The sequence below is a fragment of the Penicillium canariense genome, assembly GCF_028826845.1.
Source record: "Penicillium canariense strain IBT 26290 chromosome Unknown utg000001l_segment0_segment0, whole genome shotgun sequence".
NCBI lineage: Eukaryota > Fungi > Ascomycota > Eurotiomycetes > Eurotiales > Aspergillaceae > Penicillium > Penicillium canariense.
The window spans coordinates 4,703,363-4,730,960 of NW_026622728.1; the positions used below are offsets into that span (position 1 = coordinate 4,703,363).

At 49.3% G+C, this 27,598-nt stretch overlaps 9 protein-coding genes across 9 annotated transcripts; 4 read left to right on the forward strand and 5 right to left on the reverse strand.

Annotated features, from left to right (window-relative positions):
* Positions 1-8: 8 nt before the first annotated feature.
* Positions 9-3,293, forward strand: N7482_001575 (uncharacterized protein; the record flags this gene model as incomplete). Its single annotated transcript, XM_056683700.1, has 1 exon — positions 9-3,293. One exon carries the CDS (start codon positions 9-11, stop codon positions 3,291-3,293), a length of 3,285 nt encoding a protein of 1,094 aa, XP_056547306.1.
* Positions 3,294-3,497: 204 nt separating this feature from the next.
* fmpC (ATP-grasp enzyme fsqD) lies at positions 3,498-5,516 on the forward strand (the record flags this gene model as incomplete). The annotated part of the gene is made up of 1 exon (XM_056683701.1): positions 3,498-5,516. The coding sequence occupies one exon, from the start codon at positions 3,498-3,500 to the stop codon at positions 5,514-5,516; it is 2,019 nt and encodes a 672-aa protein (XP_056547307.1).
* Positions 5,517-5,606: 90 nt separating this feature from the next.
* On the reverse strand, positions 5,607-6,650 carry N7482_001577 (GFA family protein; the record flags this gene model as incomplete). The annotated part of the gene is made up of 1 exon (XM_056683702.1): positions 5,607-6,650. The coding sequence occupies one exon, from the start codon at positions 6,648-6,650 to the stop codon at positions 5,607-5,609; it is 1,044 nt and encodes a 347-aa protein (XP_056547308.1).
* Positions 6,651-7,035: 385 nt separating this feature from the next.
* Positions 7,036-10,891, reverse strand: N7482_001578 (ABC transporter ATP-binding protein; the record flags this gene model as incomplete). The annotated part of the gene is made up of 2 exons (XM_056683703.1): positions 7,036-7,889; positions 7,942-10,891. The coding sequence occupies 2 exons, from the start codon at positions 10,889-10,891 to the stop codon at positions 7,036-7,038; spliced, it is 3,804 nt and encodes a 1,267-aa protein (XP_056547309.1).
* Positions 10,892-11,704: 813 nt separating this feature from the next.
* N7482_001579 (phosphoglycerate mutase family protein) lies at positions 11,705-12,588 on the reverse strand (the record flags this gene model as incomplete). The annotated part of the gene is made up of 2 exons (XM_056683704.1): positions 11,705-12,124; positions 12,217-12,588. The coding sequence occupies 2 exons, from the start codon at positions 12,586-12,588 to the stop codon at positions 11,705-11,707; spliced, it is 792 nt and encodes a 263-aa protein (XP_056547310.1).
* Positions 12,589-13,580: 992 nt separating this feature from the next.
* On the forward strand, positions 13,581-14,768 carry N7482_001580 (Retinol dehydrogenase; the record flags this gene model as incomplete). The annotated part of the gene is made up of 4 exons (XM_056683705.1): positions 13,581-13,662; positions 13,758-14,408; positions 14,464-14,595; positions 14,653-14,768. 4 exons carry the CDS (start codon positions 13,581-13,583, stop codon positions 14,766-14,768), a joined length of 981 nt encoding a protein of 326 aa, XP_056547311.1.
* Positions 14,769-14,802: 34 nt separating this feature from the next.
* Positions 14,803-15,733, reverse strand: N7482_001581 (alpha/beta hydrolase; the record flags this gene model as incomplete). Its single annotated transcript, XM_056683706.1, has 2 exons — positions 14,803-15,544; positions 15,606-15,733. The coding sequence occupies 2 exons, from the start codon at positions 15,731-15,733 to the stop codon at positions 14,803-14,805; spliced, it is 870 nt and encodes a 289-aa protein (XP_056547312.1).
* A 182-nt stretch (positions 15,734-15,915) lies between these two features.
* N7482_001582 (uncharacterized protein) lies at positions 15,916-17,217 on the forward strand (the record flags this gene model as incomplete). Its single annotated transcript, XM_056683707.1, has 1 exon — positions 15,916-17,217. One exon carries the CDS (start codon positions 15,916-15,918, stop codon positions 17,215-17,217), a length of 1,302 nt encoding a protein of 433 aa, XP_056547313.1.
* A 7,654-nt stretch (positions 17,218-24,871) lies between these two features.
* N7482_001583 (uncharacterized protein) lies at positions 24,872-26,361 on the reverse strand (the record flags this gene model as incomplete). Its single annotated transcript, XM_056683708.1, has 3 exons — positions 24,872-25,609; positions 25,666-26,288; positions 26,328-26,361. Coding segments are annotated over 3 exons (1,395 nt in total), but the record flags the coding sequence as incomplete, so codon positions are not given.
* Positions 26,362-27,598: the final 1,237 nt, after the last annotated feature.

Below are 27,598 nucleotides of genomic sequence, written 5' to 3' on the forward strand. Positions count from 1 at the left end.
CACCATACATGGCCACTATAACAACAGAGGACGCGCAAGACAGCGTTCTATCCAATGACGACTGGAGACAATTGCTCCGATGGAATAGGCCTCTTCCTGAGTCAGTTGAAACTTGTATTGACTGTGAGATTCAGAAGCACGTTCATTCGAACCCATGCAAGATCGCAATATCAACCTCGGAAGGTGATACTACGTATGGAGAACTTGAGCAATTGGCAAATGGCCTCGCATGTCTGCTGCGAGAGTGCGGCATTCGGCAGGAAAGCATAGTTCCACTTTGTTTCTCCAAGTCCAAGTGGATGATTATTGCTATGTTGGCTGTACTGAAGGCTGGAGGTGCTTTCCTTGCACTGGACCCAAAGGATCCACCAGCTCGACGACAGTATATGCTGAGTCAAAGCAGTGCAACTGTTATTGTGTCGGCCCCAGAGCATGCCACATTATTCGAGGGCATTGATGCACGGCTCTTGGAGCTCCCTGAGACCGCCAATCTTGAAAGTAACGATATAAACGGTTGTTTGGGAAATACGAACGGTGAACTGCCGCCGGGAGATCCAAGAGGTGCGGCCTACGTCATTTTCACGTCGGGCAGTACAGGCAACCCCAAAGGTGTTATTATAGAGCACATGTCCTTTTGCTCTGGCCTTCGAATCCACGCACCAGCGCAATACATTAGCTCGTCTTCACGGGTGTTGCAATTTGCAGCGTATACACATGACACGAGTATCGTCGAGATTCTCACAACTCTCTGTGTGGGAGGAACGATTTGCAGTCCATCCGAACACGAGAGAATGCAGAGTCTGTGCGAGTTTATCAATCAGAAAGCTGTCACATGGGCTGTTTTAACACCATCTTTCATTACGGCAATTCGGCCCGAAGATGTTCCCACGCTCGAGGTGGTGGTGCTTGCGGGCGAGCGCTTGATTCAGTCTAACATCGAGGTCTGGTCACAGTCTGTGCGCCTACTCAGCGGCTACGGAGTGAGTGAGTGCAGTGTAATCACCACAATTAGTTGCCCAGCCGACATAAATCGGCGCGCAAGCAATATTGGCACACCAGCGGGGGGTGTCTGCTGGATCGTCGACCCGAAAGACTCAGACAGGCTGATGCCAATCGGCCAGGTTGGGGAAATATTGGTTGAAGGCCCAACGGTGGGAAGAGGCTACATTAACTCTCCTACTGCGACCCAACAATCTTTCATTCGCAGCCCAAAGTGGCTGCTGCCACTCGTGCGAGACGTTGAACGTGAGAGTTATCGTGTGTATCGCACGGGAGATCTCGGAGTGCAAAACCCCGACGGCAGTATCGACTTCATATCTAGAAAAGATTCCCAGGTGAAGGTCCTAGGACGGAGGACAGAGTTGGGAGAGATTGAGCATTGTATCGCAGCCCAAAGGGATGTTCGGTTGTGCGCAGTAGTCTATCCAGCTGAAGGACGATATGCCAGATGCCTCGTGGCTCTCGTGGAGCTTCACAGCTTCGCGAATCAGGCGGACGAAACCGAATTTCAAAAGGAAAAGACATCTAGGGATACATCTATTGAGCTTCTCAGCGAAGATACTGGGCACATTGCTCAAAAAGTTAGGCAGGAATTGCCAACATACATGGCACCATCCGTGTGGTTGGTGACGCGGCGACTTCCTCGACTACCGTCGGCAAAACTGGATCGTCGAACAATCAGCAACTGGCTTGCATCAATACCTGCAAGTTCCATCGACGACAACGAATATCCCGCTATACCGCACGGGGATGACACAGCTTGCCAGGTCGCGCTTCTGGTTGGTTTCATATCGCAATTCTCGACATGCGCAGGAAAGAACACAAAACAAAATGATGTCTTGCATGAAAATGCTCGTGACATTCCTTTTCGACAGCAGGGTATCGATTCCATCAAAGCTATAACACTCATGAGAGCCATATACCATCAATTCGACGTTAAACTCCCTGTTGAAAGTTTACTGGAGGACGCGGCATGTCCTACTTCAGTTTCGAAATGGATTCGAGAAGCAAAAGAGTCGAATAAAACGAATTATTTGCCAAATTCAGTCGATTTTGCGGCAGAATTTGAGGATGCAAAGTGCGACTTGGCAACTCAAGTTCAAGCCGCTCCTTCGCGTGCTCAGAGCCCGAGCCAAAACGGAATTAAACACGTATTCCTCACTGGCGCTACTGGCTTTCTCGGATTAGCAATTATGCATAGATTGCTAACTATCCAGTCCGATGTCAAGATATCGGTGCTTGTTCGTGGCTCGAGCGCTGCGGGTGCGCTACAACGTATACAAGACCGGGCTGCGGCTGAAGGTTGGTGGTCGCAGGCATTTGGAGATCGCATTGAGATATGGCTTGGTGACCTCGCCTTGCCTTGGCTCGGATTGGACGATGTAAAAAGGCGTCGTCTAGCCGGCCTTGGCGATTCAGCAGACCAGATTGATGCAATAATCCACAACGGCGCGCAAGTTAACTGGAGCCAAGGAGCCAAAGCTCTGTGGCCAGTCAACGTTGGCGCAACCCAACTTTTACTAGAATATGCATTCCAGTCTCCTTTTACCAGTCGCTTTGTGTACATTTCGGGGGGTATCAGAGTCACAGATTGCACTGCAATCGAACAACAAGTCTCTGGCGCCCCTGAAGGCTACAGCCAAACGAAGCTATTTAGCCAAGCACTAGTACAAGATGCAGCGCGGCTTGCTTCAGAGAAATGGAAATGCAAATGCCTCGACCTGTCTGTCATCAAGCCGGCTTTCATTATAGACGATGCAGAACGGGCTGAATCCAATACTCGCGACTATTTATGGCGCTACATAGCTTCAGTAGCTGCTATGGGGGTATACGATGCGAGCACCATCGACGCACATGTCGCACTTTCGACCGTTACTATGGTGGCAGGGCAGATCGTGGCAAGGCTTGAGGATATGCCTGCCACTAATTTTGGGATGCTGCAGATGGAGTGTGGCCTTTCCGAAGGGACTATCTGGGACATTACAAGCTCTGTTCTGCGTCGGAGGCTGGAGCCAGTAGACCACGAAACGTGGTCTACACGGTTGAAGGAATTCCTCGACACATATGGTGAAGCTGCACCATTATGGCCGCTGCAAGTGACTCTTGTAGGGCAGGATTACAGGCTGGGGAGCATGCTAGCTGTGGGTGAGGCCAAAAAGACTGCCAGGGCGGAGGTTTCGCTGCGTTTGCGCCGAGCAATGGAGAAAAATATCCGGCATTTGCTTGGGGCCATTGATGATATTCCAGCTGCTACTGAGTCTTTAGTGTCTCATGTGACCGGCCATTTTTCATAATTCTTTATTTATATTATGCTGTTAGAAAACATAAAATGTTCCACACTACTCATTTGAACCATTTTCCATCCACCGAAGCAACAAGACCCGAAGAGGATTTATACAATGCCATCCAAGTTCGCCTCACAGAGCGTAGTAATTTTTTACGACAAGGGTAATGGCTTCGTTCTTTTGCCTGAATTACAAAGATCTCTATAAATACTAATGCATCATATAGGGAACCTGGCATGGGACGCGACAGCTACTGCACAAGCATCGCGAGGCAGTTGGGTCTCTCTCGACCTGCTCCTTCGGCCAATTGCCGCGACCGATGCTGGTTCAGGCTCGAACCCAGACAACGTCCTGGAATTGAATAAAGTTTGTTTTGATGCGAAGGCCGTGGCATCTACCCCAGCCTTTCAATTTCTCAGGGAGTGTTTGGTACAGTCGAGCGGCGCTGTCGAAGCCGCTGTCGAACCCACAGATCGCAAACCTGTGCTAGTGAAGCTTATCCTACCCGCCGTCCGAGGCCAAATTACCAGAACCGACATTTTCCAAATTCGTTTGGCGGATCTGCCGCACATCGCATTGGTGCGATCTTTTGCGCAGCCGCTGCAACAGTTTGAAGCGGTCGACATTTCCACAGTAGATGCCACACACTACCTTGAGACGCTCCTGGTCTCAGCGGCAGCCGGACTGCTGGTATCAGCCCCCGAAGATGCCCAAAGCAGCTACGAATCTCTGTCCACCTCAATAGAGCCACAGCTTACGAATCGTCTATCTTCACCATGGCTTCTGGACTCGCCCCAACCCCGGCGCACGATAGCTCTTGTACATGCAGGCCACATTCACCCGGAAGAGGGAGGAAACGCGGCTATACTGCTTAATGCAGCCAAATGTCTTGGGATTAATGTTGTTGTCTTTGACGAAGCTGGGCACTGGCTTCAGGGGCCAGAATATGCACATTTGCGAATGGACTTTATTCCAATTGAGATGCCGGAATCATCTGTGGTCGGATTTGGCGACCATCTTGTGCAAGTCTTTAACTCGTGCGGACACAAAATTGACGGCGCAACGACCTACTGCGAGTGGTACATGCCCGCCGTCGCTGAGGCCTGCCAAGCATTGGGTCTCCCTACGAATACTCCAGAAGCCTTCACTATCGCGACAGACAAATTCGAAACCAGCACGCTGGCCGGTCATCTCACATTTCGGGGCCAGACGCTCGAAGATGCGCTCAAATTTGTCAACACCACAGCGGTTTCCAGCAACCCTCAAAACCCTAGCCATGCCACTGGCCCATGGCCACTCATTATAAAGCCGTGCAAGGGCTGGAGTTCCGAAGGAGTTGAAAAAGTCAACAATGAAACGCAGCTCGCTCGAGCGATAGCATCCATCGACACCAGCCGTCACGGTGATGATTTTCTTCTGGAGCCCTACTGCAACGGGCCGGAAGTGGATGTTAACATCGTCTTTTGGGAAGGTGAGATTGTCTTCTTCGAGGTCTGTGACGATTTTCCCAAGCCTTCCGATGACGCGAAAAGTCAATGTGAAAGTTCTTGCAGCTTCCTGGAGCAGAACAGCATCTACCCTTCCTCTCATGCTCCAGGCGAAATTGATATGCTGCAAAAATCATGCAGAGATACACTGCGTCGCATGGGCTTTCACAGCGGTGTATTCCACACCGAACTCCGCATTTCTAACTCTGGCTCTGAATTCCGTCAGAACGCCGACGGCTGCGTTGATTTGCTCCCTCGGCTTACCAGCCCAGACTCAACCAGTAGCAGCCCGGCGGCCTGGCTGCACGAAGTCAACCCTCGACCGCCAGGCAGCACGACCACTAAAATTATTGAATCAACGTACGGTGTTGAATATTGGGGCCTTGCACTGCTGACGGCCCTCGGCGACGGCACCCGAATCCGAGCTCTGGCTCAGCCCTACCTGGATGGACCACAGTATCACTGCGTGATGGTATTCATCAGCAACGACTACGATCAAACTCTGTACAAAGGGATATACGACTCAGATGATTTTTGTGCTGATTTGTTGTCCCGTTACCCGCACTATCGCCAGCATCTGAGCAACTATATGTGTTTTCTGAAGAAAGGCGACCACGTCCCGCACCCCAGTACAGGCGAGAATGTCTTCATTGGATATTTAAATGTGTACTCCAGACGAAGCAGAGTGCATGCGCTTGAGCTTGCGGCAGAGGTTAGAAGCAAGCTTCGCATCAATTGGAAATAGCCCGCACTGTAAATTTAAACAGGAAAACAGAGTAGATGTGTATTTGGGACTAGTTTAAATACAGCGAATTATCTGCACCAGGATGTAAAACTAGGAGTCTTGCGAAGCCCATTGCTCCATGCCAGTTTTGACTGCTTCGCCAAAATCCGGGTCGAAATCTGCGGTATCTAGATAGCCCTTGATCTCTGGGCTCCAGCAGAGCCATTCCCGCGCCATGGCACCTTCGGTAGCCTTCAAGGTGCCTGTGGCCAGCAGGGTTATGTCGTCTCCATCGCTGGAGTCTAGCGACATCAAGGTAGCGCCGCAGATTCCACAAAATGAGTGAACTGCCGTATCTGACAATTGATACGCCTTCGCTGTCCCAATCTTGAGATCACGGCCGATCGCAGGCACACAAGCTGTCAATGGTAGTCTAACCCAGCCAGTGATGTGGCAACCGTTGACGAGCCGGGAGTCGCGTCCAATATCTAGTGTCGCTGGCCACTTGCGTGTTGAGCTATTGCTAGTCCCAATTGATAACTCCACATTTGAAGGTCGCATTATCTTAGCATTCACGCCACCACAGTGGCACTGTAAGCGCAGAGCCTCTGGGTCTGCCGCCTGCGATTCCGCATCCTCAGTAATGCTAGCTTGCGTACTCTCTTCCTCTGGGTTCCAGGTTTCGAGTTCTGTGTTACCAATAATCTTAATCAGGCTTGAAATACCTCCGTCCTGTGCGGATTTGGTAAAGAACTGTTCTGTGAACCGGATATGTCGTGCGTCTTCGTCCGTGACAATGGATGTAGACACGATCCAGTCCCCTGTAGCGATCTCAGTGCTTGCCACATGAGCACCACAGGTAGAGCAAAATCGAAAGTCATAACGTCCTGATCTACCTATCGGTACATATTCCGTCAAATTATGCACACCTGAACTGCCAATAAATACTGGCCTCTCTCCGGCGGGCAGGACGGCGTGGCAGATCGCCAGAGTCCCTGTCGAGCTGCGACATATGCTGCAATGGCAAAGATACGCGGACAACGGGGTGTCTGGTGTTGGGATGAAAAACGTAAATACAATCGATTCGCAGTGGCATCTAGCAGTGAATATTTTCTTTTCCTGCCCGTCGACATGCGCCAGCGATTCTTCCGTCATGGCGAAAGTAGTGCAATGATGTGTGAGATTTAGATGAAGATCGATGGGAGGCCAAATTAATCAAAAAAGAACATTCTATTCACGTAAAGAATTTTTAAACTATGGGGTCAAGACTCATGGTTTTGCGCCCGGCAACTGTATCAGCTTGGTTCGGCTTCAATCCACTGCCCCGGGTTTGGGACCTGAGCGTTTAGTGCTAGGTAACTACACACAGAGCGATTGTACGGGAATTTTCAGTCAAATGGCGACCAGATTATAAAGTTCGGGTGATGCAGCTTAAAAAATCTATGATATCAAACAGATGTACAGAACAGCAGCTACTCGTCAGAGCCTTCTCCATGCTGAGCCTACAAACATGCGGATACTAATTATGAATGTACCGACGCTAAATCTCCGTGTCTAGCTGCTGAAGCTCTGCCATCTCATAATATAATCCTTTTTCCATCATTAGTTGTGCATGTGTACCCTGTTCAACGACGCGGCCTTGCTTCAGCACGTAGATCATGTCGGCATTTTGCACAGTGCAAAGCCTGTGAGCCACCACTACAGTCGTGCGCCCTTTAGCTGCTTTGCTGATGGCGGTTTGGATCTCAGCTTCCGAGTTCGAGTCCAATGCACTTGTTGGCTCATCCAAAATCAAGATTTGTGGTTGGCGAACCAAGGCTCTTGCAATAGCTATACGCTGCTTCTGCCCTCCGGAGAGTAGTGCGCCTTTGCTGCCAACCATAGTTGAAATGCCGTTTGGTAAAGACATTATAAATTCATGGATATTTGCATCTTTGCAGGCTGCTTCTATCTCTTCATCAGTAATATCGTGCAGAGCGCCAAGACTTATGTTGTCGCGAATCGTGCCTTCATAGAGAGCGGGCTCCTGCGCCACCAGCGACAAAAATGTCCGGTAGTTGTTCAAATTAAGGGACCGTGTGTCAAATCCGTCAACAAGAACACTACCATGCGTTGGATCGTAGAAACGCTGCAGAAGGGAGAGCAGTGTTGACTTTCCTCCGCCTGAGGAACCGACAAACGCAACGAACTGACCCGGCTCAATCGTGACGTTAACTCCCTGGAGTACCTCGGTTTCTGGGCGCATGGGGTAGTGGAACCGGCAGTTACGGAATTCAACGTTGCCTTGCATCGATTCCAGCTGTTCGCCGGTACACGACCAAGTATCTATTGACGGCTGGCGAGAGAACAGAGTGTGGACTTCGAGAGCAGCTTGGCGAGCCTTGCCCATATCAGCTCGCGAGTCTGTTAGTCGATGCACACCAAAGATCACTAAATTGAGACTTACGAGCATAAGAAAACACAGTACCTGCAGACTGTGCTCCGAATATGATTGCGGCGAAGCAGATATAAAACTGCAGAACCGTGTATTCTTTCGCAATGACTAGCGTGCCTCCGTACCAGAAGCCGAGGGCCATGCAAAGAAAGACAAGCGATTGCGACACCGCATATAGAATGGATGCCTTGATAACAGGTAGGATATTAAGTCGACGCTGCTTGCCAAGCGCAGCAGAATAACTTTGTGCGACATGGTGTTCGAGCCCGAACGAAGCCGTGGTCCGGATCATCGCGATGGCTTCACACACGCCAGTTGCTGATTCAATGTGGCATTTTTTGGTGTGAACTTGATACTTGGAGAGAATGCCAAATCGAAGATAGCCACATACGATAAGAATCGGTATGGAAGACGCCGTTACTAAAGCCAGCTTCCATCCAATTGCAATGGAGAGAATAAGAGACCCAAGGAGGGTCGTCACCACGTTGAGCAGGCTGCCAAGTGTGGTTCCACTGAGTCCGGCAATGTTTGATGCGTTGCCAGCTATGGTTGCAGTGAGCTCCGCGGTGGTCATCTTGTCAAAGTACGATGCATCTTGCCGAAGCATATGGCGAAATTGCTCCATTCGTGCGCGACGTACGAGTCGCTCGCCGCAATAGGCAAAGGCGACACCTTCAATCGAAAATGATAGTAATTGGCCAGCCGCCAAAACTATGTACATGATGCTCCAAAAGCTTGTGTCGCTTGTCAGACGCGCTCGATCTTGCGTGACATTGAACTGAGTCATGGCTACAATCAGCTTCGCCAGAAAGACTGCTGACACAGGAATTCCAGCGCCGCATATAATGGAGCAGAATAACCCGAGTACCATCCAATGTTGTTCTGGTAAGTTGAGTCGTGCAACTGTGCGTATGAGTGTCCACGTCGTAACATGTTGTTTGCTGTTTTCGCTTGGCTGGGAAATTTCACCAGCTTCTTCATCGGTTCCTCCATCTGGATAAAGTTTTACGGAATGTTCGAAGCTTTGCATTTCCGTCTTCTCTTGCCGTGATACTGTTTCGCTTGTGGCAGCGTCTGTAGCTTCCTCTATAGCGCTCTTCTTCTCATTGATCTGCTGTTTCGAGATGAGAGTGGAGTACACACCACCTTTTTCGAGCAACTCGGTATGTGTACCTTCTTCCACCACAGCGCCGTTGCTGAGAACGATGATTTTATCCGCCTTCTTGACGGTAGAGAGACGGTGTGCAATGATAACGGTAGTCCTAGAGCCAGAAGCGCTGTCAAGCGCTGCTTGTACGACTTTTTCTGATTTCGAGTCTAAAGCCGATGTGGCCTCGTCTAGAAGCAGAATCTTCGGGTTTGAAACGATCGCACGGGCAATGGCTATACGCTGTTTCTGACCACCAGAGAGCAAACCGCCAGACTCGCCGATTTCAGTGCTGTAAGACTTCGGGAGGTTGGAGATGAAATAGTGAGCGTTGGCTAGTTTCGCAGCCTGCTCTATAGCCTCTCTCTTTACATCAGGAGGAGAATGCTCCAGATCGGCCCCAATAAAGCCGTATGCAATATTGTTGTATATAGACGTATTGAACAGCATCGATTCTTGGCCAACGAGCGGCATCTGTCGTCGGATCCACCGAGGATCTAATGTGGTTATATCGTGCCCATCTAGTAATACTTTGCCATCGATTGGCTCGTAAAATCGGTGTAGGAGACTAATGATGGTAGATTTGCTGGATCCGCTTGCTCCAACGATGGCAGTGGATTGGCCGGCCGGAATAGTGAGGCTTAGATCCTTCATGACAGTGACTCCTGGCCGCGAAGGGTAGATCATTTTCACATTTTCGAATCGGATCTCGCCACGAACGGCAGGCAATGTTGACCCAGATCCGGATGTCGGGTCGATCGGCGATTGTCTGTCGATGACGGCGAATATTTTCGCGGCCACAGACAGGCTCTTGATCAAAGCTTGAAAGTTGCTTGACATGTTTCCCACCGAGAATGTGCCAGTCATGATGGCGAGCAGGATAGTAACAACGGAAGCCAGGCGGATGTCGCCCGCACCGAGAAACCGGGCGCCTTGCCAGAAGGAAATCGCGTATCCAAGATACATGATGAGAAATGTGACGCCAAGCATAATGCCAAAGGTTGCTTGCATGCGAAATCCAGGCTTCTCGGCCTTGGCTAGACGTCCATCGTAAAGTTGAGCTAGCTTCTCCTGGCTCCCGAAGGCCATGGCGATTCTCACAGAACCAAGGACTTCGTTTGCAAGGCTGTCTCCTTCGGCGTACAAGCCGTATGACTCTGTCCCCCATTTGGTGACTAAATGAGAACCGATTGCCATCGTCATGATAATACTAACAGCCATGGAGCAGAGCATAAGTGTCAACTTCCAGTGATTTGCAAAGCAAACCACCAGGGCGCTCACAAAGGTTGCTAGCGCAGCAAATGCGAGACCCAGCTTTTCTGAGATGCCATCTTGCAGTAAATTCGTATCGGCCGTAATGCGGGTCGTCAACTCCCCGGTCTGGATCGTATCGTAGAAGCCGATGTTTTGTCTCAAACAAGCCTTCACGAATTGCTCCCGGATGCCGCAGCTAATTCGCTCGCCGAAATGCATGAAACCGGCCGTTGACAGAGCTACAGTGAAGAATTCACCGATGGCCAGGTATATCAAATACAGAACAGTATTCACAGTTTTGTCATTCAGGTCATGTTGATCCAAGACACCGCTGTACGCGTCATTGAGAACTCCTGCCAACCTTCCAAATGCAATGGACATGACCGGGAGCGCTGCGCCGCCTGCGATAGCAGCCACGGCTGAGATGGAAAGCACTACATAGTCGTAAGTTGTCGCATATCGAAGTAAGGTGCCGATATTGGCTTTGACGTCTTGAATCTCAATCTGCCGTTGCAGCTGGCGGGTGACCGCGGGTGACAGTGGGTGGTCGTCCTTCTCCATTAGAAGAAGATGTGTAATTTCAAAGAGTCTCTCTATGCGCGACAATGGCGGAAAGAGTAAGATAAAGGAGCCGTCAGTAGGGGTTCACTGATCGAGACGCGACATTTGTCGTTGGACTCGTAGATTGCCAGCTATGCAAAGACCATTGTGCTGCGCCCGCTCGGTGCGGAGTGCTGGAGGGTGATTTGCTTGCTATCTCACCAACCACGGCCAGCTTTTGGAGCGATCCAACACACGCTAGGCATTTTCCAGCAGCGGTACATCCACCTGATCTGATCGGTCAATTTAGTCATTCTGTGTGACTGGTATACCTCGCAAGATACAGTCGTTACCACCTTACCCTACAGAAGCGCCGAGACGGCAATTCTCGTATTGGCAGTAGAAATCGGCATTTATAAATAAAATAAAAACATGAAAATTAATAATGACAGATATAGAATACCCATGCACTTGATCAAATAACTTTTATTTCGAATTTGTGCAGGCGCAGCCGAGATTGTTTGCTGAAGTGCTCCAGCAGGAAATAAGCGCACAACGACGGCCACGTCTACTGGTGAGGACTTCACGAAAATAACAATAATAATAACGAAGATCTAGACTGTGCATGGGTCGGAAATACCTCGTCGCCGGTTTTGCTTACGCACTACAGAGTAGCAGTGCGGGAAACGGTCGAGCCCCCCCCACGGCGTCTTGTCGCCATTGTAATGCTATCCAATAACAGGCGATACGGAATAAGTGGAGGCATAGAAGCGACATGAGGTCTATTTGACCACACAGTGAAACAAGCACCAGCCCACAGACTCATGGGCATGTTTATGAAATGACACCCCATTTAATCCAATTTTGGATCGATTCATCACGGAGCCGGAGCCGCTCGGCTGGCGTTGGCCCCCGCGGCGTCAGCCCGCGTCGTTGCCGGGACTCTGGGGTCTCTTCCATGTGCAGGCCGTACTCGCCACCGTCAACAAACGTGTAAGATCGCAGCTCCGTATTCTTCCAGCTGGTCACTGCATATCCCGGGTGAATACGGTTGGTATCTGCGTGTTCTGTTCGCGATATGGTCATAGACTTACTATGCGAGCATGTCGAGTCGACCCATTCATCGGTGAGGAAGTGCAAAAAGCACCCGTGGGACACCAGCACAACTTCTTTCTCGGACCGCTGCGCCAACCAAGCACGGGCCTTTGCTGCTCTGGCTAGAAGAGAGGTTGAATCTGCGGCTGATTCTGCCGTCTAACAGGAAACAATGGGATTAATCTCATGCCGTATAACAATGTGGTGGCGGTAGTTATGGTTATGGGACCTCCATTCTAAGCTCTCCTTACCTTGATTTCCCACCCGGGCACGACGAGTGTTAGATCTACCGGCGAAGAACCAAACTCTGCATGCAGCTTTGCGACGTCGCTTCCTGTATCGCAGGGCAGATCGCTGGCCTCTTGAAGGTCTGGCCAGGCGACGACCTTTTTGCCGCCGTCCAGGATTGGTTGGAAGGCGAAGAGCGCGGTCGAGATGGTTCGCCGGAGCGGCGACGCGAGAATCAGGTCCGAGCCTTCAAACACTCCACGGTAATTCTCGGCAATGTTTCGTGATTGCTCCTCGCCAAGCGTCGTCAGCGAGGGATCGGGCATGTTGTGATTGTCATGGGACAGGTTATGCTCGCCCTGTCCGTGTCGAACACAGTGAATAATGGGAGGCATTGGCAGCTGTATTCGTCAATTGCGTCGCTATAAGTTTATGGATCAATTGCTACAGCTTATATACAGCTTGAATGCAGCACACAATACCTGTACTGCCTGTGAATACGTGCGGGTTGAGGTTGCGACGATTGTTATGTTAGGTCAGGGCCAACATGCCAACATGCCATCATCAAGGCCAGGTTGCCACGTGACAAGGCCAATTCAACTATCCTGTGCAGAAAGGCCATGCCATGTTACTGGCCGGCACCCGGATGTCATGTTATAATGGATTCGAGCTGACAAATGGTGATTGCAACGCTCAAGTTTGGTACAATGGCGAATGGTGGCAATCCTTGCTCTTCCACATACGAGAATATCTAATGAGTGGTTACGAAGTACAGTGACCTCCTTTCATACGCAGTTTTCCCGCAGATTGCATGTCTCATAGGGGCCACCCGCCTGTGAGCCACTAGCCTACCATGCGGGGTGAAAACTAGACCACTGTTTTCGCCATTTTTACGTGAGAATAACTTACCAGTAAGAAAGTATATAGACAGTAGCTAGCTATTATCCTGTTATTGCTGCTGTCGTTGTTATTGTTGCCATTATTGTTATTATTGTCGTCGTCGTTGTTAACTGGCTTGCGAAGGAGGGCGCTATGTACTAACAGTGGTGGTCTCGGTCATTTTCACACACCTTGCCTGCCACTAACAATGAGCGGCACGAGCGCCACTCATCAACACCCCGAACACCGTAGATGGCGCTAATCCCTATTTTGAATTTGGTTGATCCGCACCAAGGAAAGCCTGGGTAGCGCAGCTCACAAGAGTGGGAGATGTTTCCGTATTGGCGTTCGCCAGCTTTGTTTCTAGATTGCTGATAGCCATCATGTTGTTTTGTAGTCTGCGTGCTGCAGTTATTAAATTCAGTGCGCCTGTCCTCGTCTCAACCGGCCACCCACCCACGCCGTATGCCCCATCCTTCCTGTATAATCAGTTCGTTTGTGATTTAGCATGGATTCTCGTCACTTGAACAAGTCTTCGACCGCGACCGACGTGGCATCGCTTTTTCGGGAGCAAATCCACGGAAAAACCGGTATGCGCCTGTCGTTATGCTTTGTTTATTTCATAAACAAAAGCATAGTACGAAAAAACAGTAATGAAGGAAATATTAACATGGTCGCTTTGCAGTTGTAATCACTGGCATTAGTCCGGGTGGTCTAGGTGAGGCTCTTTGCGCAGCACTCGCAACGCAACGTCCCCATCATCTCATACTCACGGCGAGGACTCCCAGCAAAGCACAGGCAGTCACTGCTGCAGTTTTGCAACAATGCCCGGCACTCAAGGTGTCGGTTGTCGAACTGGACCTTGCTTCGTTCCGTTCGGTGAGAAAGGCCGCAGCGCATATTAAGCTCATATCCTCCAACGCCGTTGATGTCCTCATCAACAACGCCGGTGTAATGTGCGTGCCCGAACACACGCTCACTGAAGACAAATTTGAGCTACATCTCGCCGTCAACTACATGGGGCCATTTCTGCTTGCACGTCTACTGGCGGAGCCTCTAGCAGCAGCCAAGGGACGCATTGTCAACGTCGCGAGCAGCACGCACATGGTCTCCCCCTTCCGGCTTTCGGACCCCAATTTTATCGGGTCCAACACACTGCCGGCTGCCGAGGAACCATCTAAAGATGCAAGCGAGGCTATCGGGGTGCCTTGGACATGCGGTTATAGTCCCGTCGTTGCATATGCACAGTCGAAAACTGCCACTATACTGCATGCCAAGGCCATTGCGCATGGTGCACTAAGCAATTCGGTTCAAGCATTTTCTGTGAACCCGGGAAGTAAGCGCGAGGACTCAACCCTTTAATGAGAATGCTGCGGCTAATGGATGAATAGTTATCAGAACGAATTTGTGGAGGCATATGCCTTCCGACGATGTTGATCATATTCTCGCGTCGCTGCCTACGAAGACAGCAACAGAGGGCGCATCCACAGTTTTATTTGCAGCACTTGCACCTAATTTGAACGGTCAGCTACTCCCTATACTAAAACCTCAAATCGTCGCTGATAATTTGTAACGCACAGACTGCGCCGGCGCTTACCTGGAGGATTGCGCCGTCTCTCGGCCGGCGCCACACGCAGAGGATGCGAGTTTGGCCTCGAAGCTGTGGAAATATACGGAACAGGTGTTGGACGCGTAATAAATTATAAACAAGAGCCGGTATACATGGCTTATTATTTTTCAACTGACGCCAAACATGCTAGAGTAGCTTCTACACACTCGACTAGGCCTTTCCCATGAACCCAAGGATTGTCATGCCCACCATCCAGCATCACCATCTTTAGGACTCTCTCGCTTCGGTTTGAAGCCCACGTCGCAAGAGACTCATTCATTCGAACTTGCTGCTGAGGCGAAACATATTCATCATCCGCACATCTAGCAAGGATCACAGCCATTCCTGATGACCATATTTCCTCATAGTCGCTATTCACGGGACTCTGCTCGAGCCATATCTGTTCCTCAGGTCCAAACGCAGCAGTCAAAAAGTTTTGAACAGTAGGAGGTTTCGGGTCCAAGCTGCGCAACAATGGAAAATCGTAGATACCTGCTACACCGACTATGGCGCGCGGTTCAGAAAACCCAGGAGATGGATTCCTCGCTTGCCACTGAAGCGTCTGGAAAGCTAGGGCAGCACCACAAGAGTGACCAATCATAATGTATCTGTCCCCAAATTGAAACCGTTCTTGCAAGTAGTGAATCGCAGCAACGACATCAACGAGATGATCTGGGTGCTTGGCTTGGCGGCATGGATCATTTGCCTTTGCCGGGTGACGATCGGAGGGCGAAAGACGATAGTTTATAGAGGCAATTCCAGCAATGCCGGCTTGCCCTCCTGAACGGCAGAGCTTCGACACTGCGGTATGCGCAAATTGGGACGTGATTGATGGATCGCGCCATGCACCACCGTGAATGAAGCTATAAACAGGTTAGATTTGACTCGTCTGAGCTTCTGTATCTCTTCATATCAAAGCCATACATGATCCAGAGGCCATCGTCAGCACCAGGCGGATCGCCAAGAGGGTGCCAAATATCGACGGTATGGCATGGCAAAGCCTGATGGCTTGCTGAATACAACGCAGTCACAAACTGATGTTCGAGGCCCATGATAGAAACTGGATTTGGGGACTTTGTAGAAAATAAACCGCGTCCATGTGGGAGCACACACCTTCTTGATTATTATATTAATCTGGCGCTCCCTGCTCCGTGACACTGGAGCATAACACAGCTTCCTTCTCCTCTTGACTATAAATCCATTAAGTATAATCAACAAGCGTCGATCCAATACCATGACGCATTCTAAGAACTTTTCCACTGAGGCCTGCGTGATTCCAACATGGGAAGTCACCTCGAAGTGGCTTTCCACCACGGCCGCTTCGCAACCATGGTGGGAGCTCGTCGGGGCCCAGCTTGCCATGCTGGCGCACAATGCCCAGTATAGCCCCGAAAAGCAACTAGAAGTCATCCTCTTCTTCTACACTCAAGTCGTTCCTTCCTTGGGTAAACTCCAGACTCCAGCCGATCCTGGTTGGGAGACACGCTGGCGCAGCCTACTCACCAACGACGGGTCTCCCGTCGAGCACAGCTGGAAATGGAACGCAGACGGTTCCCACGGCCCCGAAGTCAGGTATTGCATCGAGGCCATCGGTCCCCAAACCGGAACCTCGAGCGACCCTTACAACTACCTGGCCACCAAGGCCCTAGTTGAGCAGCTGGTTCCTCTACTCCCTGCGATGGACCTGACATGGTTCTACAAACTTGCCGATACCTTGCAAATCAGCAGATGCCAACCTGCCACTGAAAACCCAGAGGCGCCGCCTTCGAGCACCTTCATTGCCTTTGAGCATGTGGCAGAGGGAATCGTGCCCAAGGTGTACTTCCTTCCGGCCTGCGACCCGGAGTCCCAGGGACCGCCCACGTTTACCACATTTGGAAATGCCATTCGCGCCGCCGTCGGTGAAAAGATTGAGGCTGCGGATGCTGTATTCGAATACGTGTCCAGTGACCCCATCGGTCGTACAATGAGCCCGGACATGCTGGCCATTGACTGCGTCGACCCAGCAAAGTCGCGCCTCAAGCTGTACGCTAGCAGCTCGGAGGCATCTCTGGAATCCATCGTCTCTATCATGTCTCTGGGCCAGAGGATTCAAAACATTGGCAAGGGCGTCGAGGAACTCAAGCTGCTGCTGCCTTTGCTACTGGGTGAAAGCGCATCGGACCCTGCTGGAATTGACTTTAGCATCAAACAGGCTTTTGACGAGTCACTCGCTCATCCGTTTGATCTATACGGCAGATTTACTTATTACTTCGACATCGCGCCCGGGTCCGCTCTCCCCACTGTAAAACTATACGTCCCTGCGCTCCGATACGGTTCGTCGGATGAGAGCGTCGCTACTGGGCTGTGCAAATACCTGGAGCTCAAAAATCGTGGGCAGCACGTTGAAGGCTTCCGAAAGACTCTAAACCAGTTTAGCGAGCTGAACAGAGAAGAAGGCCATCGTTTTCAGACGTATATTGCAGTGGCATTCCAAAAAGATGGGTCTTTGGCGTTGACTTCATACCTAAATCCTGGTATCTATCGGTCTCTTTAGATAGCTAGATATTGAGCAGTACAAGAATACATGTTGATTCCGACCTCTCCAAGTTAAGAATCGATCTTTTTGGCATTGTTTTCTTCTACTATGGTTTTTTTATTCCATGGTACTTCTGGCATGCGCATTTCCCACGGCAAACTAGCCTTGCCACTATGTGCTACGAGCCTTCAGCTCTACAACAGGGCCTTCTGTGATCGTAATCAAGGCATCTTCAATCGCAAACAATCCAGTGTTTCCCTCTTCGCCACTTGGCTCATTGTCCTCCAAGTGCTCTGGAACACGGACGTCAAAAAAAAAAAATAAAAAAAACAACAACTCCAGCGCTAAATTGAATTTTTGAAATATCTCAGGAACCAGACCAGTTAGCGAGTAACAGACCACGGCAAATTTCATCTAACTCCCTGCGCTACACTTTGATACTAGCATTGACCCCGTCAGGCTAGTATCATGGTGGTGCGCGCGTAAAAGGGTGTTGGGCCTGTCCCGTTAGGGGCGCCCGGAGGCCCATCGAAATCTCTGCCATCGAACCGTGAGCGCGTACTGAACGCCAATCATGATGCATAAGCACTGTTAAAAGCACTGCGCAGTAAGCAGAATGGGGTAAAGGCACCGGAATCCCAGTATTCTAAGCTCGCCGACTTCCTTAAGCGCATAGAGGCGCTCACCAAGGACCTCCTATTGACACCGTTACAGACGGACTGGTAGGCTGAACTCGCAGCCATCCGTAAAGATATATAGGATATTAAGACGGCAGTAGAACCGCTAGCGAAGTAGACCGTTAGATCCTTCGCTAAACAGGCCAGAAGAGCGCCTACGCCCGTATACTACCAATCCTCCTCCCCTAACTCGTCCGATTCTGCGCCCGTACGAGCTTCGGACGTCGTACGTAACCGAGAGGTTATAGTGTACCTTAGAGATCGGGCATAAGTAGGCGTCTTCCGCCGTCTGACGCCAGCAGAGCTCACTAAGTATACCAACTAAGCTAGGGCTAAAGCCGTACAGTCCCCTCGTAATCCGACACCCGCCCTCGCCTAGGTAATGATCCTAGCGTCCCGATAGCTTAAATCGGGGGATATCCGGTTTACCGTACGCGACGTAAAGGAGGCAGAGATCCTACGGATTTACCGTAATAAGTAGACTAAAAGGCTCTATAAGACTACCTTCGTCTACCTACTAACGTAGGGAGTAGTGGTTCACGACGTTAACGTACGCTCTTTAAGAATTAACCGGGCGTCGGAGGACCTACCGTAGGAGGAGGTAATTAAGGATTTACTAGTAGAGAATATTTAGTTCTAGGGAGATACAGAGATCGCTAAGATCTACTAGCTTAAGACCCCGTCGGGTAAGAGCGGCTCTCTCGTCCTCGAGTTTACCTCACCGGTCCTTATAAATACGGCTATCAGCTACGGAGTCCTCTAGGACTGTAATAACCTAATAGCGGTCTTATACAATCGAGAGTCTCGGCTACGCTAGTACTTTAACTATTAAAAGTTTAGATATATAGGAACCGCCTATTCCTAACCTATCAGATATATATACTATACGGAGGGCTATCAGTCTCGGGATTACCCTTCGAAGGATATACGCGAAAAACATAAATATACTAACTACGAAGGCGTATATACTATATAGAGTTAGGACTATTAGCTTCGTGTCTAGGAGGTCGAGCGGATAAATAAACGAGCTAAATACCGGGGAAGATTTCATCTAGTCCCTGCTTCATCTAGTCCCTGCGCCGTTTAGCATCCGATAGCTACCGGCGAACCTGTAGCCCTCCTCCGTTAGCTTATAGGGAACCCCCTAAAGCTTATCTAGCGAAGAGCTTAGCGGTACGAGTAGCGATATACTAGCCGTATAGCCTAATAACGGAGGCTCGCAGGATACCGGTCCTATCCTATCTCGATCCGCCTAAAACGTAGCTACGCCGGTTACTAAGGCGGCGGCTACTAAAACCACCAAGACTATAAAGAATAAAACCAAGATAGCTAGTAAGCCGGTAACAGCTACCGACACTAAGTCGATAACGGCTCCGGTAAATAATAGTATAAAATAAGGATAAAAACCGTCAGATTCGATAGATACTAGGGTAGATAAGGCCGAGGAAGAACCTACCTCTAAACCTACACAAGCCTACCCCGAGCTAAATTCAACGGAGGCAGGAACAGAAGAGGCTACGGAAGCCTATACCGTATTAAACTCGACCGATATAGGGGCAGAAAAGGCTAGAGCAGGCAAGGCCAGAGTAGAGGAGGCTAGGGAGAAAGAAGCTAGAGAGGAAGAACCTAGAGAGGAACTTATACCTAAACCCTTATAGATTCGCCCTATAATCCCCTTAATCTCGCTTAAATCACTTAATAACTACTAATTCGGGCCGAGCGATAGCGTTATACGGCACTAACTAGTCTTTTACCGAACCTTCCCTCCTATATTATCTAAATCCGAAGCAGCCAGAGAGCGAACCGCTAAGGTACGTACTACCTATATAAAGGCCGTAGAGGAAAAGAAATCATAATTAACCAGCGGAGGAAAACGGTCCGGGGACTCCCAGTTAGGGGACTCGAGCAGCAGAAGGTCAGTAAGGATATCGAAACTAATCGAGGACGTAAACCGGCGAAGGGCAGAATTAACGTCCGAAGCCGAGGGCGATATACAAGAACCTAAAGGCTAGTTAGTACTATATAATACTAACGAACCGTCGATATCCTCCCTCTCTTCCCTACCGGAATAGCTATCTAACTAGGAGTTCTAACCGTTATCGCTATCATCGGTACTATCGCTACCGGATCGACCTAGCTCGCTACTAGAGATAAGTAGTAGGAAGCGGAAGAAGCTATACGGTAAAAACCGCTAAAAGGAAAAGCTAGGAGCGCAGAAAACCCCGAGGAAACTAGCCCCGTCTAAACGTTAATAAATTAGTATAATCGGCAATAATACACACTAAGAGAACTTAAAATATACTAATATAACGTAAACCGACAGAAAGATAAGGTAATAGCTCAGTTTCTGAGGGACCCGGAGGTTCTCTTAGTAGATATTATCGCTATCTAAGAGCCATAGAAGTTAGAATTTAAAGACGACACTTACCGGCCCTACTAACGTACCTATAACCTCCTCCGACCCCCGACAGACCCGAGCCTACCCGTCGAAGCAGCTCGTGTACGCGTCTATATATTTATATCAAAGAAACTAGGCGAGTATACCTACGTTATCTACTCCTGCGACCTACAGGAGCTCCGGATGACGCTAGTCGACGGCGAAGAGCTTCGGCTATTTAATCTATATAACGAGAGGGGCAGCTAGGGAGCCTTAGATCTATTAAAAGAACTTATACTATTAGCTAGAGAACGTTAGAAGGGCGTCTCTTACCTAATTATAGGTAACTATAACCTATACCACCCAGTATAGGGAGGCGATAGGGTCTAACAGCTAGAGCCTAAAGCCGATAAGCTACTCGACCTAATAGCCGTCGCCGCGTTAGATCCGTAGCTACCCCCGGGTATAATCACTAGGCGTAATAAGGACTCAGCAACGACTATCGACTTAGTTTTAGCTACGGCTAACCTACGTATACGCCTAGTAAGCTATACGGTAACGGAGAAAGTGTATACCGACTCGGATCACCTCCCTATATACACTATAACGGACATCTCGCCTATCCTAGCCGAGGAAAACCCGCAGAGGAACTAGAAGGCGATAGACGTAGAGAAGTTTCTGAAATTTATCGAACTAAACCTATATTAAATCAGTAGTAATAGTAATAGCCTCCAAACCCCGTAATAGATCGACGACGCTACCGACTACCTTATACGTATCGTCTAATAAGGCATCTAGGCGTCTATACCCTTCGCTAGACTATCCGAATAGTCTTAGCCTAAGTAGACCCCTAAGTATACCGAGGCTATTAAAGAGATACGCTACGCGTTCCGTCGATATAAGAGGGATAGCGTAACGGAGGAGGACTAGAACGAATATAAAGAACTAAAGAATAAGAAAGGGAAGATGATTAATAGGGCTCTAAGAAACGGCTTCCGTAGCTAGGTAAGACGGATAGTAGAAGATAGTCCCTACGGTCTCTAGAAGGTCTCTAAATAGGCGCATATACGCGACCAGCCGGCCTACCGTAACGTCCTAACACTTAACGGGAGAGACGGCCCGGCAGAGACGAACCAGTAGAAAGCAGAGACCCTCCGCTAGGCGTTCTTTCCTTAGCTACCGGAGGCCGACCTCTCTAACATCCCTAATACGTACTTACCGAAATAGCTAGACTTCCCTATCATTACCTAATAGGAGGTCAAGGACGCTATTAAGAGAACACCGCCTAATAAAGCACCTAGCGAGGATATAATCCCGAACTATATATAGAAGATCTTAGTAGATAGCTACGAGTTCGTAGCCACTCTAATAGCTATCTTCGACGTATATATACAAACGGGCTTTAATCCTCGCTACTTCTAGCACTCGATTACCGTTATGCTACTAAAGGGAGGACTAAGAGACTTCCGTAAACTAAAGTCCTAGCGCCTAATCGCCCTACTAAATACCCTCGGTAAGGTACTAGAGTCAGTCGTCGCTGCTCGTATTACGTAGGCAGTAGAGGAACACTAGCTCCTACTAAGGACCTATCTAGATAGAAGGAAAGGTATTAGTGTCGACTATACTATATAGATAATCCTTGATATAGTATATACCGTATAGGGATACGACCGGGTAGTCTCTGCGCTGTTTTTAGACGTTACCGGCGTATACGATAACGTTTCCTACTAACGACTACTTTATAACCTCCGTAGGCTAGGACTAGGCTATTTCGCCGCTTAGCTAGAGTCTTTCTTGACTAGCCGCTCGACACGCATTAGGCTACTAATTAGCTATACCTCAGATATCTTCCTTACACCAACAGGGATCCCCTAGGGATTACCGCTGTCGCCTATCATCTTCCTAATCTTTAATACCCCTCTCATCCTTACGTACATAAAGGGCATAAGCAAGGATAATTACGTGCGAGGAATTAGGTAGGTAGACGATGTAGCTACTATCGCTATCTCTGAGTCTTACTACCGAAACGTATAACTACTAGAAGGCGTATTAACTAAGGCCAACGTCTAGGCCGATCGACATGCGGCCAAGTTTATACCAGAGAAATTTGAACTCATTCACTTTCGGAACCCCTAAATTCAAGACCAACCCACAGCCGACTAATATCGAATTATCCAGCCAGAAGATAGCGACTTTAACATATATAACATCGACCATACATTCCCTACCGGCCATGACTAGATGGCTGTGCAAACCGCTACTCAGACGATCCAACCAGTTGAACAGGCTAAATATCTCGGCATTTAGCTCGACAAGCATCTTATATTTAGTACACATCGCCAAAAACTACTCGCTAAGGCCAACGGGAGCCTCGAGGCCCTCCGGGCTATCACTGGCTCCACCTAGGGTACATCTCTCTACGCTATGCGGCGGGTCTACTAAGCGGTAGTAGTCCTATAAATGTTATACGGCGTTACCGCGTAGTATTACCCCAAGGCAAGAACGATGCTATATAGAGAACGGCTAAAGATCACTAACGAATACACCAAGATCCAGCGACGCACCGCCCTCTTGATCTCCGGCGCATTTAAGTTAACCAGCGCAGCCGCGCTTAATATAGAACTATTCTTGCTACCTATTAAGCTCTAAATGGAATAAATAATCGAGGAAACCGCCATCCGGATCTAAACAGGGCCAAAATGGGCCTAACCGGAATGCCTACGCTATAAGCGTACGACTAAGGCTACTAAGCGTAGAGGATAGGGACCACTAGAAGCCTACCGGTAGAAACTAAAAGGAATCCTGAATATCCCGGGGGTCTAGGAGACCCGTAAAGCGTTCGTTCTATTACCGTAGGAGACACGGATCCTATACGTAATTAAAGATACAGAGGCTACGCGAGCCTCGCATAACCGAATCGAGACAGAGTCTCTCTTCTAGGAGAGCCTTATGACTATAATATAAGAGGAAGGAGGAGGAAGGCCGATAGGACAGAACTGTAGCCCGATAGTTCTATCCTTCACGGATAGAAGTAGATATAAGGGCTAGGTCGGCGCCTCCGCCGTCGCCCTAAGGGACGGTATCTTCCTATAACGATACCTAGGGACTCTCTAGGAGTCTATCGTATATATTACGGAGCTTAATAGCATCGAGATAGCGATCGCTAAGCTCTAGACCTATAAGTAGACAGTCATTTTCTCTAATTACTAGGCTACTATCTAGGTAGTACGAAATCCTAAGCGGTCCTCCGGCTAATACGTACTCTCTTAAATTTATAATTATATATAAGCCCTCCGACCCGTTTATACGCCTACGTCCGATAAGATTCCCGTCGAGATCCGTTAGATCCCCGTATACGTAGGCGTGCCTAGCAATAAGACGGCGGACGTTAAAGTAAAGTTAGCGGCGACTAGTAGGGCTATCGGGAACGGCTCGGATTAACCTATATCCGACTAGCCTCGATTCCTACTAGCTAGCCTAGCTAAAGGCCGTATACGGCGGCGGATTAAGCAGCGCTAGGCTACTAAGTAGGACCGCGAAAAGATAGGGAAACCGACTAAACGGTTACTCCCGAAGCCGGATAAGAAAGCCTTAGAGCTATACAAATCTCTACCTAAGCACTATACGTCGGTGTTAATCTAAATACGTTCGATGCGTATCGCATTAAACCATTTCTTATATAAGATTAGCGCTTATAATTCTGACCAGTGTTACTACGAGGAGGGGTCTTAAACACCGAGACACATCCTTATATAGTGTCCGTTATACACTAAGCAGCGTTACGAGATGCTAGAAAAGATCTAGGCACGGATAGATCTTAGAGCGACCGCTAACTACGAAGCGATCGTCTCCTATCCGTAGGCTACCCGCTACGTAGCCGAATTTATATTATAAATAGGTCTCCTAGGCTAATTCCGGCAGACGGAGATCGAACCAGAGCCAGTTGCTAACGAAGAGCCAGACCCTAACGCGGAGCTAGATACTAACGCTGAGCTAGATACTAACACTACGCTAGATCCTGACCCTAACTCGGAACTAGAAGACGACGAAATAACGGCCAGAGACAGCGAATCTAGCAGGGGAGCAGGCGGCGAAGACGATATGCAATATAACCGCCGAAACCCTAGCTCAACCTAAGACGGGCTGGGACGATTATAACTAAATACGCTACACCGACTGGTCGAGTCAACTCTGGTTGACTAGAACAGCTTATGTGGCCAGCAAACATCAATCGAAAGAAGCAAGCAGCTGCATATACGCTGCCGGAAGTGGAAGAAGGTGATACATAGCGACGCAGGCGAGAGAGGGCGAAGTGAGGGAGGAAAATAGTGGGATTGATTATTGAGGGTGTATGGGTACTGTAATGGGCTGATATTCAGCTGCATTTGTTTGGTAAAACGCCGTTTCCCTTTGTATTTACTATCTACTGCGTTTCGGGGGCGTTCGGTTAGCTCTTGCTTCCGCCGGAGGAAGCGCCTACATAGCCACTGCGCACTAGCTGGGCTGCATTAGGTTAATAGAGTTATCATCATCATCATCATCATCATCGGACGTCAAAATGCCAAAGTAAATTCGCCAAAACCATTCTCAAAGTGCGCGCCGCCAAAATTCTCCCAACGCATCGCCGGTGGCCTGCGGAGAAGGGAAAGAATGCCTGGTTCGTTTTCTGCACTTCTTCCTTCGAGGTGCCGGCCTTGCCAGTCTCATCCACGAGCCATCTCTCTGGCCAGAACTTGAACGCGTCTCGATGAACTGCCTCGTTAAGATTGAGAGCATAAAAACTCGTTCCCATTGTGATACCGGCTGGAAAGTAGTTGCCGTCGACGACAATGCCCTCCCCAGTAGTGACTCTCTCGGATGGACTGACGGCAGCGGGCACCGCAATGCGCATAACCTCATTGATACAGGCGTCGAGGTAGGTGCAAGAGCTGAGAACAGGCCCATACCGGATCTCTGCTGGATCAGCAAACTTTTCCCTGATTTCGGTGGTAACCAAATCTCTGCACCGCTGGTGACGTGCCATATAGAACATGAACGCTGCAATGGTGTTCGACATGGTGTCGGAGCCGGCGGCGAGGAGTAGACTGGCGTCCGATTTCAACTCATTATAGGAAAGTTGATTTCCTGTCTCGGGATCGACCGCTTTGAGTAGATGATGAATGTAGTCCTTCCGCCTTTCCTCGATTTTAACCCCGGCAGCGATCGCATCCGTTTCGTCCTGTATCCGTTCCTGAATCGCGAGCTCGCAAAAGTCGAAATAATTCTGGTTGTCGAGTGCACTTTGGCCACCAAAACGCGACAAAATCGGGCTTGCAAGCATGTAGTCGATCGCCTTTCTAAAGGGCAAATGACCTGCCTGTTATTATATTAGATACACTGGTCGTGTTTGAGCCTGATCGCGCTTCAACTTACCCAATACGTGTATCGGATGCCATTCCTCATCATAGGTATGCCATGCCGATAGGTTGACTCTGTCAAACAGTTGAACGTCTTGCCCAAGGAAAGAGCACCCATAACATCTAGCGTCCACCAGACGGCGTATTCGCCGATATTAGCTTTGGCCCACCCATCCTGAACCTTGCGCTGGAGCTCCTTTACAAGAACCTTGGTATGCTCAATGTAGAATTCGCTAGCATCCAGCATAGCATTTTCTGTAAATGCTTGCATGATCACTCGCCGTCTGAAGGCGTGCTTCTCCTTATCCACAATGGCAAAGAGGCTCGGGGTTGAAATGGTTGCGTCAAGCGTGAGATGAAAGTCAGACTTGACCATGTTGCCGTGTCTTGGGCCGTAGATAGCTGACACAGACGAGCTTGAATCGAACGAGAGCATATTAGGGCCGATGCGGACAACGGAACCGTATTTCTTGTGAGCTGCAAAGATCTGAAGATGTCGCTTGCCACTCCGGCACAGAAAGACAGTAGGCCAAACCGACAGCTTCCACAGGAGAGGTCCGGGATATCGCGCAAGCGGGTGCAATGTTAGGCGGTAGATGGCGACGGCGACGAGCTTACCGAATCTCAGTTTTTGAAGTTCTAAATAAAAACAAGGGAAAAGGGTATCAGGTTACATACGTAAAATGCCACCACAGAGCAAGTTAGCACCCATGCAGGTGCCTGCGCAAATGCCGAGTCCAGTAACATGGTTGCGACCAATTCTTCGACCGTGATTGAATGCTGTCAAACGAGTCGGAGCTAGAATAACAAGTTGGAGGGAAGATGCATAAGAAAAAAAAAGGGTTTGTCCATAGAGTGGGTGGGGTGAAAGCTTTATATACATTGCACAGCTGAGACCGGCCGATAACTCATCACTATAACCAATTGTGTTGGATGGAGCATGCGCCTACCTACCAGTACGCAAACGACGCAAGGATTTCAATTTCTTTTCCTAAGTTTTAATTGTTTATTCTTGCCTACCATTTTCTCTATTTTACAACAATAACTTATCTTAAAGGTCTCCGCGCATCCATGCTGTATTCACCTTTTCTCTTCGACGCGTACACTAAATAAAACCGCTGCCGCGCTTGCAAGCAAGCATGCTGCGGCAATGAATGGTAGCCCAATCCAGGAACCCCCCAAGCCAAACCCAGTCGGAAGGCGGCGGCCATCAATGGGCCGGCGATTAACATACCGATATTGTCAAGAATTCCCATTACCGTGAATAGAAGTCCAATTTGATCATCCCTAGTCAGCAATGCTAGCAGATCTCGCAGAGCTGGTCCGTATCCCCAACCTAAGGCATGGACCACAAGACCAGCAAGAAGCATGCTTGGGTGGCTGGCAACACCTATAGTGAATGTTCCTGCAATAAGGAATACTATGCTTGATCGCACGATAATCAAATTTTTAGATAGTGGTGTAAGCGCAAACTTGTAGAGCATAACGCGGCTCAAGCGCGGAAGGATGACGAGGATCAGGAGCAGCTTCACACCAGCACTAACACTGGATAACAGACCCGCCTAGTAAGCGTTAATGGATTATTTCGCGGTAATTGTTTGTTTTCGGGAAGCGCATACCTCAGACCACGACCATGGGAACTTTTTCGTGGCATATTGATTTAACATTAAAGTCATGAGCGGCATGTACGTGCCCAGGTTGGTGAAGAGCACCGTGACTAGGAAAAGACCCAGTCTTTTGTTCTCCCCAAAAAGCTGACATAGTGACTCTCGAGCTTCCTTGATCAAGGTTATAACCTCGAGACGATGGTGTGAGCCGCCCGCGGTATCGTTACCGGTTCCCGGCAACGATTCGTTGCATGTACTGTCGCCGCGCGCAGGCGGAGTCCGCGTCTTGATGCCCAAAGTCTCGGGCGAGATGAGAGAGCCGATAAAAGATGCTATTAAGCA